This window comes from Eretmochelys imbricata, chromosome 11, assembly GCF_965152235.1.
Source record: "Eretmochelys imbricata isolate rEreImb1 chromosome 11, rEreImb1.hap1, whole genome shotgun sequence".
Classification (NCBI taxonomy): domain Eukaryota; kingdom Metazoa; phylum Chordata; order Testudines; family Cheloniidae; genus Eretmochelys; species Eretmochelys imbricata.
Window position 1 is genome coordinate 57,037,775 of NC_135582.1, and position 13,063 is coordinate 57,050,837.

The following is a 13,063-nucleotide window of genomic DNA, read 5'->3' on the forward strand; positions in this document are numbered from 1 at the left end:
AATATAATATAGCACTTTGTATTGTGTTGTAATTGAAATCAATATATTCGAAAATTTGGAAAAACATCTAAAAATATTTAATAAATTTCAATTGGTATTCTATTGTTTAGCAGTGCGATTAAAAATGCGATTAAATCGTGATTTTTTTTAATCGCGATAATTTTTGTGAGTTAACTGCAATTAATCGAGAGCCCTAATTAAAATTCAAAATTATCTGGACAAACTGGAGAAATGGTATGAAATTCAATGACAAATGCAAAGTACTCCACTTAGGAAGGAACAATCAATTGCATACATACAAAATGGGAAATGACTGCCTAGGAAAGAGTACTGCAAAAAGGGATTTGGAGGACATAGTGGATCGCAAGCTAAATATGAGTCAACAGTGTAACACTCTTGAAAAGAAGAAAAAAAAGCAGCAAACATTCTTCTGGGCTGTATTAGCAAGAGTATTATAAGCAAGACACAAGAAGTAATTCTTCCGCTCTACTAAGCGCTAATTAGGCTTCAACTGGAGTATTGTGTCCAGTTCTGGGTGCCCGTTTCAGGAAAGATGTGGACAAACTGGAGAAAGTCCAGAGAAGAGCAACAAAAATGATTAAAGATATAGAAAACATGACCTATGAGGGAAGATTAAACAAACGTAATTTTTTCAGTTTGGAGAAGACTGACAGGGAACCTGATAAGTTTTCAAGTACATAGAAGGTTGTTACAAGGAGGAGGGAGAAAAATTGTTCGCAACCTCTGAGGACGGACAAGAAGCAACGGGCTTAAGTTGCAGCAAAAGCGGTTTAGGTTGGACATTAGAAAAAACTGTCAGGGTAGTTAAGTTCTTGAATACATTGCCGAGGGAGGTTGTGGAATCTCCATCACTGGAACTTAAGAGCAGGTTAGATAAACACCTGTCACAGATGGTCTAGATAATACTTAGTCTTGCCATGAGTGCAGGGGACTGGACTCCATGACCTCTTGAGGTCCCTTCCAGTCCTACGATTCTATGATAACTCTGTCCTCATCCAGCAGGACAGTGATGGAAGAGTCATCAAGTTGTCCTAGATACAATGGACTCATGACCTGCTTTTACTACACAAGTGTGGCTGCAACTATCAAAGCATGTAATAACATTCCTAAAGTGCAGTTTTTGACTTCCAAAAATGCCAAACCAAATAAGACTTGGACTTTTTCTGAAAAGGCAATATTGTGGTGAGACAGTTGGGAGAAATCAAGGTAGTGCAAGTGGACTATTGAGGCGTAACAAGCAAACTTGTTTTACCAGTATTTGACATGAAGAATTTCCTTTCAGTTTCACTGTTAAAATATATATTTTTGTCAACTGGTGCTGGAGATAAAGCATAAAAATAAAATAGTACAATGCAATTTTTATACTTTTACTGTATCAAGTAGGATCCTTTTCTCCTTTCCCTCCCCTTTTTTTGGGCGTGTGTGTGTGTGTGTGTGTTTGGGGGTGATGAGAGATTATATGAAGGTTTTTTTCCCCCTCAAAGAGCATTTCAATTAACAGTTGACTGCTAGTTTCCATTTCCTGCTGAATAATCTCATGGGTTTACTTGTCATATTAATATCTTAGAAAACATGGTATAGTTAACACACAGGACTGGGCAAGTCTCTTAACCTCACTGCGCTTCAGTTCCGCCCTTCCTCCCCAGTCAAATGGAGACTTACACTGACCAACTTAAAAGGGCTCTTGAAAGGCTAATTGCATTATCGTATTTGTATAATGCTTTGAAATCAAAGTGAGAGCCCTACAGAGATGCAAACAAAGCATTGCTGAACAAGAAAAAGCTAGAAACAAGTTCAAGTGACACTATATAAAAATGTTGCTTGTAGTTCTGTGAAGAGAAGAGCTCCTGAACTATAAAGCCACCATCAAGAACTCTCAGCTATTGTCATGTAATAAATTCCATAGTGACAAGCTGTTTAGTGCAAGTAGAAATATTATGGTCATATTTTCAGTTCCCCCCCAAAAAAATCAATATTGTCAGAAAAGGTAACAAGTAATGATCTGCCCCAGAAATAGGGTTGTAAATTTCTAACACACAAGTACTTTTTAAAAAAAAATGACATAATTCAGATGAGATATTTAAGTGTCCTTGAAAGTTAGGATAAACAATAGTTGCTTATATGCTAAACAGGAAAAAGAATGTTGTGCATTGATACAAACAGAAGAAAGAAATCTGTTAGACCATTAGAATTCAAATATGAAGGGAGAATGCAACCTGATCATAGAATGGAGTGTAAATCACTCACAAAATAATGCCATTGATTTCACACCACTGCTGTTTTCATCCTACTATTTCATTAGGCTGCAATGACATCATCACAATGATAACCTTATATGGCAATGTCAGGACATCATCCCATGTTTTGTGTGGTTTTCCATGTCTCCATTTTATAATATGTCCTCCTTGACTTATTTTTTATTGCTGGAGTATGTATAATTGGGGGTGAGCAGGAATAAGGGAAGGTGTTTCTTCTACCCTCCCCTATATACCGGCAGCTGGTAAGGACAAAATGATTCCAATAATTCCTGTCCATTTGCTCAGCACTCCCAGCAGCTGCCTCAAGTCCGGTACTACAGATACTATTTTTCTGACAAATATCCTATTAGCCTAAATCAGACCTAAGCACTATACTGGTCACTTTCATCCTGGGCAGGTACACTGATTAAAAGGCTATGAAACAGATTCACGTTCACATTCAACTGACAACGCATTTTTACTTAGACCATCTAGAAAAAGCTTCATTTTTTTTATTACAATGACAGCACATTTAATCTTCACAGCCATGAAATTTTGAGTGAAGCAATCTGACAGCAAGCAGTAACTAAAAGCCATGGTTTCCATGCAAATAGAATGTGAAAACTATGGCAACCAGCTATAGTACAGTTTCATTATCCCATTATAAAAGACACACACATCAACTACAGTTTGTACATTTTTCTTATTTATTCAAAACTAGGGGATAACAAAATGAGGGTTAAAATTTACGCCACCTTTTTTACATAAACAAATGCTTAACAATCTATCAAAGAGATTCGCTTCACAAGCCTCTCTGTCCAAAAACACACACACAAATTAGTATTTTATACACAAATGTTTATTTCTCAAATAAACATCCCCTTTAAACACAAGGAATGAAATCTAAATCTTCATAAAGATGAATCCAAAATGAAATCCCTCCAGTACATTGTGTAATCACACTGTGTTCTTGGTCACTACTGGCTTTAACTGTTTAACATAAAAATAGGACAGATTATTTAAAAATCATGCTAATGGATTTCTAGCTCCTCCTCTGACCAGCTCTAGACTGATCTGCAACGTTTTAAAATTTTACATCACCAAATTCGAAGCAAGTTTAAGTGTGGAACAGCTGTGCATTAAACACAAATGACTGAACAATAAGATTATAAGATGTAATCAAGTTCATAACGAATGTAGGTGTTCTTTTCATCATTGTAGATTCTTGGATAATGTGCTATCAGGGCATCCTGTGAGCCAATATAGATTGAATTATAAATCTTCCAATACACATCTCTGACTTTCCTGGCAGGGTGAAACAAACCCTAGGAAAATAAAACAAAATATAAAATAAAGAAGCCATGTACATTACAGACTTGGTATTTGGGCTATGCATAATAGTAAAAATAAAACAAAAAACTTAAGCAATTATTTTAAATCGAGTTTAGTTATTAAAATAAATGCCAACTAAAAGTCTGAGCTGAGAAAACACAGTGAACTCTCTCCTGTTACTGCTATTCTTGTTTAACTTTCTAATGAAGATAAAACAATGATTTGTCATTACTTCATATACAAAGGAAATATTCAAATTTAGGAGTTCTGCACCCTTTAAGTCTCATCTGTTCTTCAGGGTGAATTCCACTGTATGAGTTTCTGGTTGTTTTGCTTGGGCTCTTCACCTTTCTAAAAAGAGCAAAACAACCAGAAACTCATACAGTGGAATTCACCCTGAAGAACAGATGAAGTGCTAGCACTGAACGGGACATCGGCAGGAGACCCAAGTTCCGTTCCTGGCTGTGCTAACTTGCGGTGTCCCAGAGGAAGTCACATCACCTCTCTGTGCCTCAGTTTCCTCATGTGTGAAGTGGGGATAATGCTACTCAGTTTCTCCTTTGTACAGCACAGAGATGAACGCATGGAGGTGCTATACAAGAGTTAAGTTTTTATTATTATCCCCCTCACTGCAGAACAGGTAGAATTTTAAGGCTCTAGGGAAATACTAATCTATTGCTTAGTAGTTTAAGTGAGGAAAATACAAATTAAGAATATAAAACAGACTAGGCAGAGATGTCCCCTTTCGCTTTCTTTCCTTTTCCCTACTCCCTTATTCCTACTAACTCCTCACCCTACCATCTTAAAGAGCAAAACAAAACACCAGACATGCAACTAAAGAAGCAGAGTCAGTTCCTTGCTGTATTCAGTTCCCTATATGTTATATCCTCATCCCCTGCCTTTCATCTGTTTTGTCTTTTAGACTGCAAATCCCACAGGACAAGGAGTATCTATTGTCTGTGACAGTATAGCAATGGGGCTTTTGGGTACTACCATAACATAAATGTTCACTAATAAACAACATTCAAACCCAATGCTGAGAGAATATTTCCTATCTTACAGTATAGTTTTCCAGTGCTTTGAGCTATCTGGTTTTAATTGTCTTGAGGGATGAACAGACTACACGCTAACACTAATCGCTATCAGTTTGTTTCCTGAGATTTAACCTAAATTCAATTTAATTTCATTCACTATTTTCTCTTACACACCCCCACTGTTCCTCTCAGCCCTTCGTATTTACCTTCAAGGATCTGCAGATGGTTATACCCTCACAAGTTAGTCAAACTAAACTCATTTTTCCCTTCATCAGCCTCATCTTTCATTCCCCACACGCTTTTCTGCAGCCCCATGATTACTTTCGTTTCACTTCTCTAAAGTCCCTAAATATTGTTACCAGAAATATGTAAACAAAGTGTGCAGAACTTAATACAATATTTCAAATACAGTTTGAATCACAAAGTAATATACTATTACTCTCCCACCTCTGTGGCGTATGGCAACATTACACTGCAAACACCAAAGCTGATGTCCATTATCATCCTTAACACACTTTTGGGATTTCTGCTTTCCAGAAGTCTCCTCCTTGTTGAGTATCAAGGTTTGACAAATTACTTTCCCTGCCGCCCCAACGTAAGTAAGCATACCTGTAAACAATACTGCAGCATTCTACACGGTCCAATGGCAACTCTTAGGCCCTCCAGTGCTCCCATAACTGCCTGAATGACGTGAGGAGATGTCTCAAACACATTGGGCCACACATAATTTAACAAGTGATTCAGAGAATCCTCACAGCCAAATCCATATACTCCAAGAGACATATGCTGCACCACAGCACTGGCTGTTTGTCTGTGTACAAGGTCTCTGCAAAGAAAACATAACCTGTTTATTTAACAAGTTCACTTGCAAACAAAACTTTCTGTTGGAAATCATAATAATTAGGGCCCTACCAAATTCATGGCCATGAAAAACGCGTCACGGACCGTGAAATATGGTGCCACCCCCATGACATTTGGTCTTTTGTGTGCGTTTACCCTATACTATACAGATTTCATGGGGGAGACCAGTGTTTCAAAAATTGGGGGTGTTGACCCAAGGGAGTTTGGGGGGTGTGTGTGTGTGTGTGTGAGACAAATTTATTTTAGGGGGGTTGCAGTATTGCCACCCTTACTTCTATGCTGCCTTAGAGCTGGGCAGCTGGAGAGCGGCGGCTGCTGGCCGGGAGCCCAGCTCTGAAGACAGCACCGCCACCACCAGCAGTGCCGAAGTAAAAGTACTGCAACCCCCTTACAATAACCTTGTGGACCCCCCCCCACAAACTCCTTTTTGGGTCAGGACTCCGATAATTACAGCACCTTGACATTTCAGCCATTTAAATCTGAAATCATGAAATTTACCGTTTTTAAAATCCTGTGGTCGTGAACTTGACCAAAAAGGACTGAATTTGGTAGGGCCCTAATAATAATGCTTTTCTGACACAAAGAATGCTAAAAAGTTGATGATACTCTTCTATTCTTCCTTGCAAACAGCATGGGGCAGAGAAATTACACTTCAAATCAGCTAATAAAAAATCATCTAACAGTTTCATAGGAGAAATTACTATCATTTAACACTGCTCAGTAGTCTAGAAAAATAACTAATTAAAAGTTGTCCTAATATGGTAAATCCTGGGTCATTCTGTAATTATCTCATTTTGCAAACTTTTAGTCTTCAATGGTATTACTAAAAAAGGAATGTATAGTTGTTTGGAACACAGAGAAAGTTGGCTTGAATTACATCAAGCTAAAATATATATGTTATTCTATTAATGTTTTTGAGGAAGCAATCATCTCCATGTACATTTTTCTGCTACTGAGGAACCAGGTATGGGAGGAAAGCGTGTTTAATGTAACAAGAAGAACTTGAATGTGACAACAAATATCCTAAAGTGATAAATTACTGACCTGTCCATTAAAGCGTCTTCAAGCAGTGGTGTAACAGCATAAATGTAATCTTTTCCCATCTCTCCAATGTATTCAAACAGAAAAGAAAGAGATTTTAATACACCATTCTGGACATTCAGTTCTGGAACTCTGTATTCATTCATCAGAGCAGGCAGTACTGTGAAAGGTGAGCATGTTTCAGCTACAATAGCAATTGCTACTGTAGTACATACTCTGTTCTGTCTTTCCTGTACTTTCAGGTTATTTAGCAGTGTAGCCAGCACATCATGGGGTCTGGAAGAGACAAAATGCAGGAGTTTGTCAGTGAAAAGATGTAAATATGTACTAAGTTACTTTTACTGTCAAAAACCAGTCAGTCAATAATAGACTGTATCTCAGAGACAAACAGTTGATTTGGAACTAGCAGAAGGCAGCAAGTTGTGCAATAGCTGTGTGATCTTTTCATGACCCTCATCCATCCTTCACCACTTGGAACTCAGTTGTTTATCTTGCCTCAAATTAGCTAGTACACTCTTTGGAGTAAGAATTTTCTGTTACTAGAGCCCTGATCCTGCAAACATTTATGCTCTTGCAGAAAATTACACACATGCTAAGTGTTAGCTGGATTAGGGTGTATATTCATACAGTGCTTGTATGATGTGGTCCCAATTTTAGGGCTTCTAGATACCTTGTATCTGTTTTTGAACAGATTGCTTATTTGGACGTCTGACCATTTGCTAAGAATATGTAGACTAATATACAGAATTAAGCTTCACGCTACACTCTGACAAGACTATAAATTGGTAATACAAATTAACAGCAAAAATTATTTCTTTGGTGAAGTTCTTTATTACAGAAAACACTAACGGAAGAGACTTGTGGAACCACAATCTCAAGAGCAAGATTGTATGAAAGGACCCAGGAAGCACCTGAATGTACCATTTACTCCAATTTTTCACTCAGAAAAATAAACAAACCTATAAAATTAGAACCATTCTAGTACAAGCATTGGAAAAAGATGGCTATAACTTAACTTTATCTTTCTACGAACATAAAAATGTACTTTGATCTTGTCTGCCCTACGAAGCTAGGGTACATCTACACTAGAAACCCTACAGTGGCACAGCTTTAGCGCTGTAGTGTAGACGCTTAATACAGCGATGCAAGGGGATGGAGAGGTGGTAGCTAGGTTAATGGAAAAATTATACCATCAACCTAGCGGTGTCTACACTAGAGCTTAAATTGCCTAATTAATCACATAGGGCAGGAAATTTTACACAGCCCTGAGCGATGTACTTAATGTTGTAATGTAGACCAACCCCATGTCTATTAAAACGGCATATGTTACTGAAGTGTAACGGATTGTAGTTTGCCTCCTACAAAGTGAATAAAATGAAGTACAAAAAAACCTATTGTACACAACAATTTGGCTGAAAATTTTAAAAACAAAAGAAATTCATTGTTCTTTTTTTTCAAGAAAACCCACAATCACCACTGTTCTAAGAAAGGGCCTACACATGCTGATCAGTATCAAGACAACATACTTACCCAATAGCTTTTGCAATATAACCAAAAGTATTTACTGTGGCTCGTCGGATAGCTTTCTTGTGAGCTTTTAACAACTCCAGCAGTTCAAAGCAGATCCTCATCCATTCCCTTGCAGAAACATATTCTGCTCCCCTGGATAAGAAAGGGAATGCAGGTATTTTAGTAAAGTCACACCTTTTTAAAGCAAAAAACAGATTACAGGATGTACACCTATGCTACTAACACAGGAACACAGGCTCACCTTCTCTCTTTTTAAACAGTTAATGGATAGCTATGTGAATTTTTGTTACAAGAGTACACAACCACATAGGGAATTAAGCTTCATTCTATGGTCTGTATCAAGTATATGTAAACTGACAAACCAATTAAAGACTAACAGTAGCAAATAATATAATTTAAATAGTATATGAGACTGCAAATGTATACCTGATCAGTCATACTTTGTACCTACATATTTCATTTTATTAATCATGAAGACCTGTTAATATGAACAATCTTTGTAATAAAGCAGGGGTGGCCAACCTACGGCTCCGGAGCCACATGTGCTCTTCAGAAGTTAATACGCGGCTCCTCGTCTAGGCACCGACTCCGGGGCTGGAGCTGCAGGCGCCAACTTTCCCAGTGTGCCGGGGGGTGCTCACTGCTCAACCCCAAGTTCTGCCACAGGCCCTGCCCCCACTCCACCCCTTCCTGCTCCCGAGCCTGCCATGCCCTCACTCCTCTCCCCTGCCCCCCTACACGCCATGAACCAGCTGATCACGAGATGCGGGGAGGGACTGATTGGCGGGGCTGCTGATGGGCGGGAGGTGCTGGGAGCGGGGTGTGTGTGTGGGGGGGGGGGGGCTGATGGGGGGCTGCTGACTTATTACTGTGGCTCTTTGGCAATGTAGGTTGGTAAATTCTGGCTCCTTCTCAGGCTCAGGTTGGCCACCCCTGTAATAAAGCTTAAGGAACTCCAATAGCCCCAAAGATTTATAAAATCCAGATCCCAAACCTGATAACTAAATTATCAAACATTAAAAATGGGTAAATGTTGTGACCTGTTATGTAAGCAATTAACATGTCATGGCGTTTCAGAAGTATACCACAACAACTCACCTGTCAGCAATACGACCAACTAGGTCGATACAATTCTCCTGTACTTTCTCATGTCTGTTTTTCAAGATAGGTGTGAGTCTTGGCAGCAGGTCCTTGATTGGTGGCGTCATCTTGTGCATACCTGTTCAACAGAATGACACCTTATTAAGTCTCATTCTTTTAAACCCCCCCCCCCCCCCCACTTGCTTCTGATACAAAAACCCCACATACCTATAACATTCACAATGGCTTTAAGTGCTCCAAGTATACTGCCTAATACTTCAGGGTATTCCTCACCCAGATACTCATACAGGACAACACCCAAGTGTCCCATCAGTTTTTCCTAGAACCAAGTAACAAGATGTAAAAGTTAACAAAAATTCTCTCACTTTTCTTTCATTTAAAAATGACTTTCTGTGGAAAGGAGGAATGGGAGAAATGAATACCTCTTGACAAGTCTTCATAACAACTGCAGTACGTGAGATCAGGTCAGCAGCCTGCTGCCTAACTTTGGCTGATTTGTTGTTCAAACGCCATAAAACTGTACCACAGATCTGGGGCAAGTACGGTTTAACTCGTTTGCCAAGAGCATTAACCACTGTGCCAAAGCCATTCAACATCACAGAGTCCTGAACAACAACAACAAAAAAAAGAGTTAGAAAAGCAAGATCAACTACATCACTAATTGCATGCAGTATTGTTGTAGCCACATTGGTCCAAGGATATTAGAGACACAAGGTGGGGGAGCTAGTATCTTTTATTGGGCCAACTTCTGTTGGTGAGACAGACAAACTTTCAAAGAGCAGCTCTGTGTAAGCTCAAAAGCTTGTCTCTCACCAACAGAAGTTGTTCCAATAAAAGGTATAACCTCACCCACCTTGTCTCTCTTATATCAACTGTCCATTTACTATTGAACTCCTTTCGTACCTACAACCTTTATAATATTTGCCACTTTAATATTCCAAAACTGCCTTACAAATTTCAGTGCTCTTTGTTCCAATTAAAAAACCCATGTAATTCTTGTTTGGATTTCAAGTGTAAATACTATTTTTTCCAGAACAGTGTAAACAGATTAAATTAAATATTTTAACTGCTAAGAGCATCTTCTAACAATACCTCTGTGGTCTGTTCCTGGAAGGCATACAGGATACCGTCAATAAGCTGTTCTTCTAGTTTATGGTCAATGTCTGCTGCACCCAGGTTCCCCATTATTTTCTCAATTGTTTCCATAACCATTTTTCTGTACTGCTCAGCCTCATCTTTCAGATCATCCACAATCCTGGAAATAATTTCTGCTGCTCCAACTTTGTTTGCCAGCTCCACTGTTGTATCAACCAGCTGAAACATGAAAATATAGCTTTGGGCAAAATAATCAGAGAGAGAGAGAGTTTACAAAGACTTCCTAAAACCTCTAAGATGATCTGGGAAATCCTTTGCCTGGTACAAGAAATGAAAGGGCATCATGCTGGTATAATTTACTCTCAAGAACAGAATAAACCTCCTGAGGCAACAACCAAGTTGCAGAAAGCCATTTTCAAGGTTGTGGGTAAGCAGAAAAAATTCCAGAATCTCAGATTCCTGTCTATATCCTGAGAAAAATTATTGCAAATGGACTAATCCACTTGGTTGTTCTTTGCCTTCAAGTCAGGGAGTGGGAGAGTTTTCCTTGCATAGATAATTAAAAATTACAAAACATTTTGTTTTTAAACTAATGTGAGGTGGATGTATTACCCAGATAATTAAACACTATTTTTTTTAAATGTGAGTTTGAGCACTTTTGTCATTCGCAGTGGTAGTGTGAATTTCCAGAGTTTGTTTCCTGTTAGGATGGACTGAAAATGATTTAAAACACACTGCCATGTTAGTATCTCTCAACTGGAAGGACCAATTCTAGAGTGCATGGAAAGTGAAGCATTTAAGTCTTCTCTGAGACTGTCAACTTGGGTGTTTGAGCTAATAGTGGTAACACTTTTGTGATGGGGACACCTATCCACTAGAAACGGAAACCAACCAGTCATTTTACATAGCACAAATGAGCCATCAGATGGTACTTACTTTTGTACTACCAACTGAGACTGGTATTCAAACAGGTAAACTAGAAGCAAAATGTTTTGTATACCATTTAAGAATGCTGATCCTTTTAACCATCTATCCACATCTCACAATGTGTCTCTGCCCAAAGTGAATGCCGTCTCAAGATACATTGAAAAAGTCAAAAATAAATTCACCACCACAAACATCTTTATATATACCATTTGATAAATTTAATTCAAAGCAGTTTAAAATCTTTTCCAAACTAAACTATACCTGTCTGTAATTTCTTCTGTCCAGTGCCATTCTGTGCTGCCAAAAGTGTTTGAAAAATGGCGGCAGAATCTCTGTTTTAATGTAGTTTGCTTCAACGCCATCTGTACCACAACACTGCTTTACCACCTAACAGGGAATAAAAGTGCAACAGTTTTAATGCTGTAGACCATTTTTTTTTTTTAGAAGAATGCTTATTAAATGACAGATTCTTTTATTGATCCAAATCACAAGTAATATCCAGTTTACTTTAAACATTACACTGACAGTGTTTAAGTGATTTTGACATACCTTTAACACAATTTTTTTCATTTCTTCATCAGGAGACTGGAACTCTCTGATAAGGATTAGCATTACTTCTCTGGTATAGTAGTTGGCATACTCAGCATCCATAAGAGGGATAAGATACCCAATAGCTTTCAAAAAGGCAGCCAGACCCTATTATAATACATAATATATTTGTTATGGATATTAAAATATATACAGCAGTTTACATTCAAAATAAAGAGATGCAAAGAAACAGATTGTAGAGACATACCTTTCCTCTGTGCTGACGTATACCCTTCCATAAGGGCTTTAGAACGGAGTCAAATGATTCAATACCATAAGGAGTAGCTGCCTCAGCCAAAGCAGCAATAGCCAAAGCACTGATAGTACGCACTTTCTGCTGCTCATCCACCAAACCTGGAAAACAAGTCATATTCAGTAAGTGCTTCTTACACCATTACACAGAGCTTGAATTACTGTGGAAAAATGGGGGAATGTGTGCCAGAGCACAGGAAAGAGAAAATAAAATCCTTCTTTTGTTAAAGCGTAAAAGCATGCCCCCCACTTTTCCCTTCCATCTTGTGCTCAGCATTTCCTGGCACAAACCTTCAATATCTATTCTGGAATTAAAAAAGTCTTGTTTACACAGAGAACTGTTTGCTCTAAATGTCTAAAAATCAAAAACAATGAGGAGTTTCAGCTTCAAATGTCTCCAGATTCAGGCCTCTTCAGGAAAAGTACTCAAGTGCTGCTTCCATGGCAGCTATTTAACAAAAAGGAATCATTGTAGAGAAGTCACGGGCAGGGGAAATCCAGATGAAAAACCTCATGTTATTTTGTAATACCTGGAAAAAAACAGAATTGAAACAAAACCACCCAACTACATCAGGCTGTGCTCTAACACTTCAGAAGTTGATTTTTTAAAACGTTTCAGAAAAAGTATGTGGATTATTTACAACCTGTGAAGTGCCTCTATTGTGGATTTTAAAACATTTCACTCCCTAGAATTCTAGATCTTCTCAACAATGAAGTCCCAAGAGCTCCATAATACAGCGATTAAAATTGACCAGCAGATGTTTCACTAAAACAAGTAAGCAATTACAATACAAATCATCCCAAGTGCGGTAGTGTGAACTTGATACATGGGGATGTTATTGTATCAATAAAGAAAACTTCCTCAATTAGAATTGGCTCGCACGATGCTCATTGAAACCCAAGCGTTCTCCGTAATTTAACCATTAATATAGAGAATACCTTAAATTATACAAGACTTGTTGAGAGATGGAGAACGCAGGACAATATGCAGTTATACAAAGTCAAACAGTATTGTTGTCATCTACTAGTCAAAACATGGTCCAA

The 13,063-nt window shown here is 38.3% G+C and overlaps 1 protein-coding gene across 3 annotated transcripts in view; it reads right to left on the reverse strand.

The window, feature by feature from the left end:
• Positions 1–2,946: 2,946 nt before the first annotated feature.
• Positions 2,947–13,063, reverse strand: part of SF3B1 (splicing factor 3b subunit 1) — a 38,963-nt gene continuing 28,846 nt past the window's right edge. For all 3 annotated transcript variants that reach the window (XM_077830263.1, XM_077830264.1, XM_077830265.1), the window contains 11 exons: positions 11,976–12,121; positions 11,729–11,875; positions 11,441–11,566; positions 10,250–10,471; positions 9,580–9,762; positions 9,365–9,476; positions 9,155–9,275; positions 8,057–8,188; positions 6,530–6,802; positions 5,234–5,450; positions 2,947–3,583 (listed from right to left, as the gene is read on the reverse strand). In XM_077830263.1, coding sequence (XP_077686389.1) covers positions 3,425–3,583; positions 5,234–5,450; positions 6,530–6,802; positions 8,057–8,188; positions 9,155–9,275; positions 9,365–9,476; positions 9,580–9,762; positions 10,250–10,471; positions 11,441–11,566; positions 11,729–11,875; positions 11,976–12,121 — 1,838 coding nt within the window. In that variant the 3' untranslated portion in view covers positions 2,947–3,424. The remainder of the gene's footprint in view (positions 3,584–5,233; positions 5,451–6,529; positions 6,803–8,056; positions 8,189–9,154; positions 9,276–9,364; positions 9,477–9,579; positions 9,763–10,249; positions 10,472–11,440; positions 11,567–11,728; positions 11,876–11,975; positions 12,122–13,063) is intronic.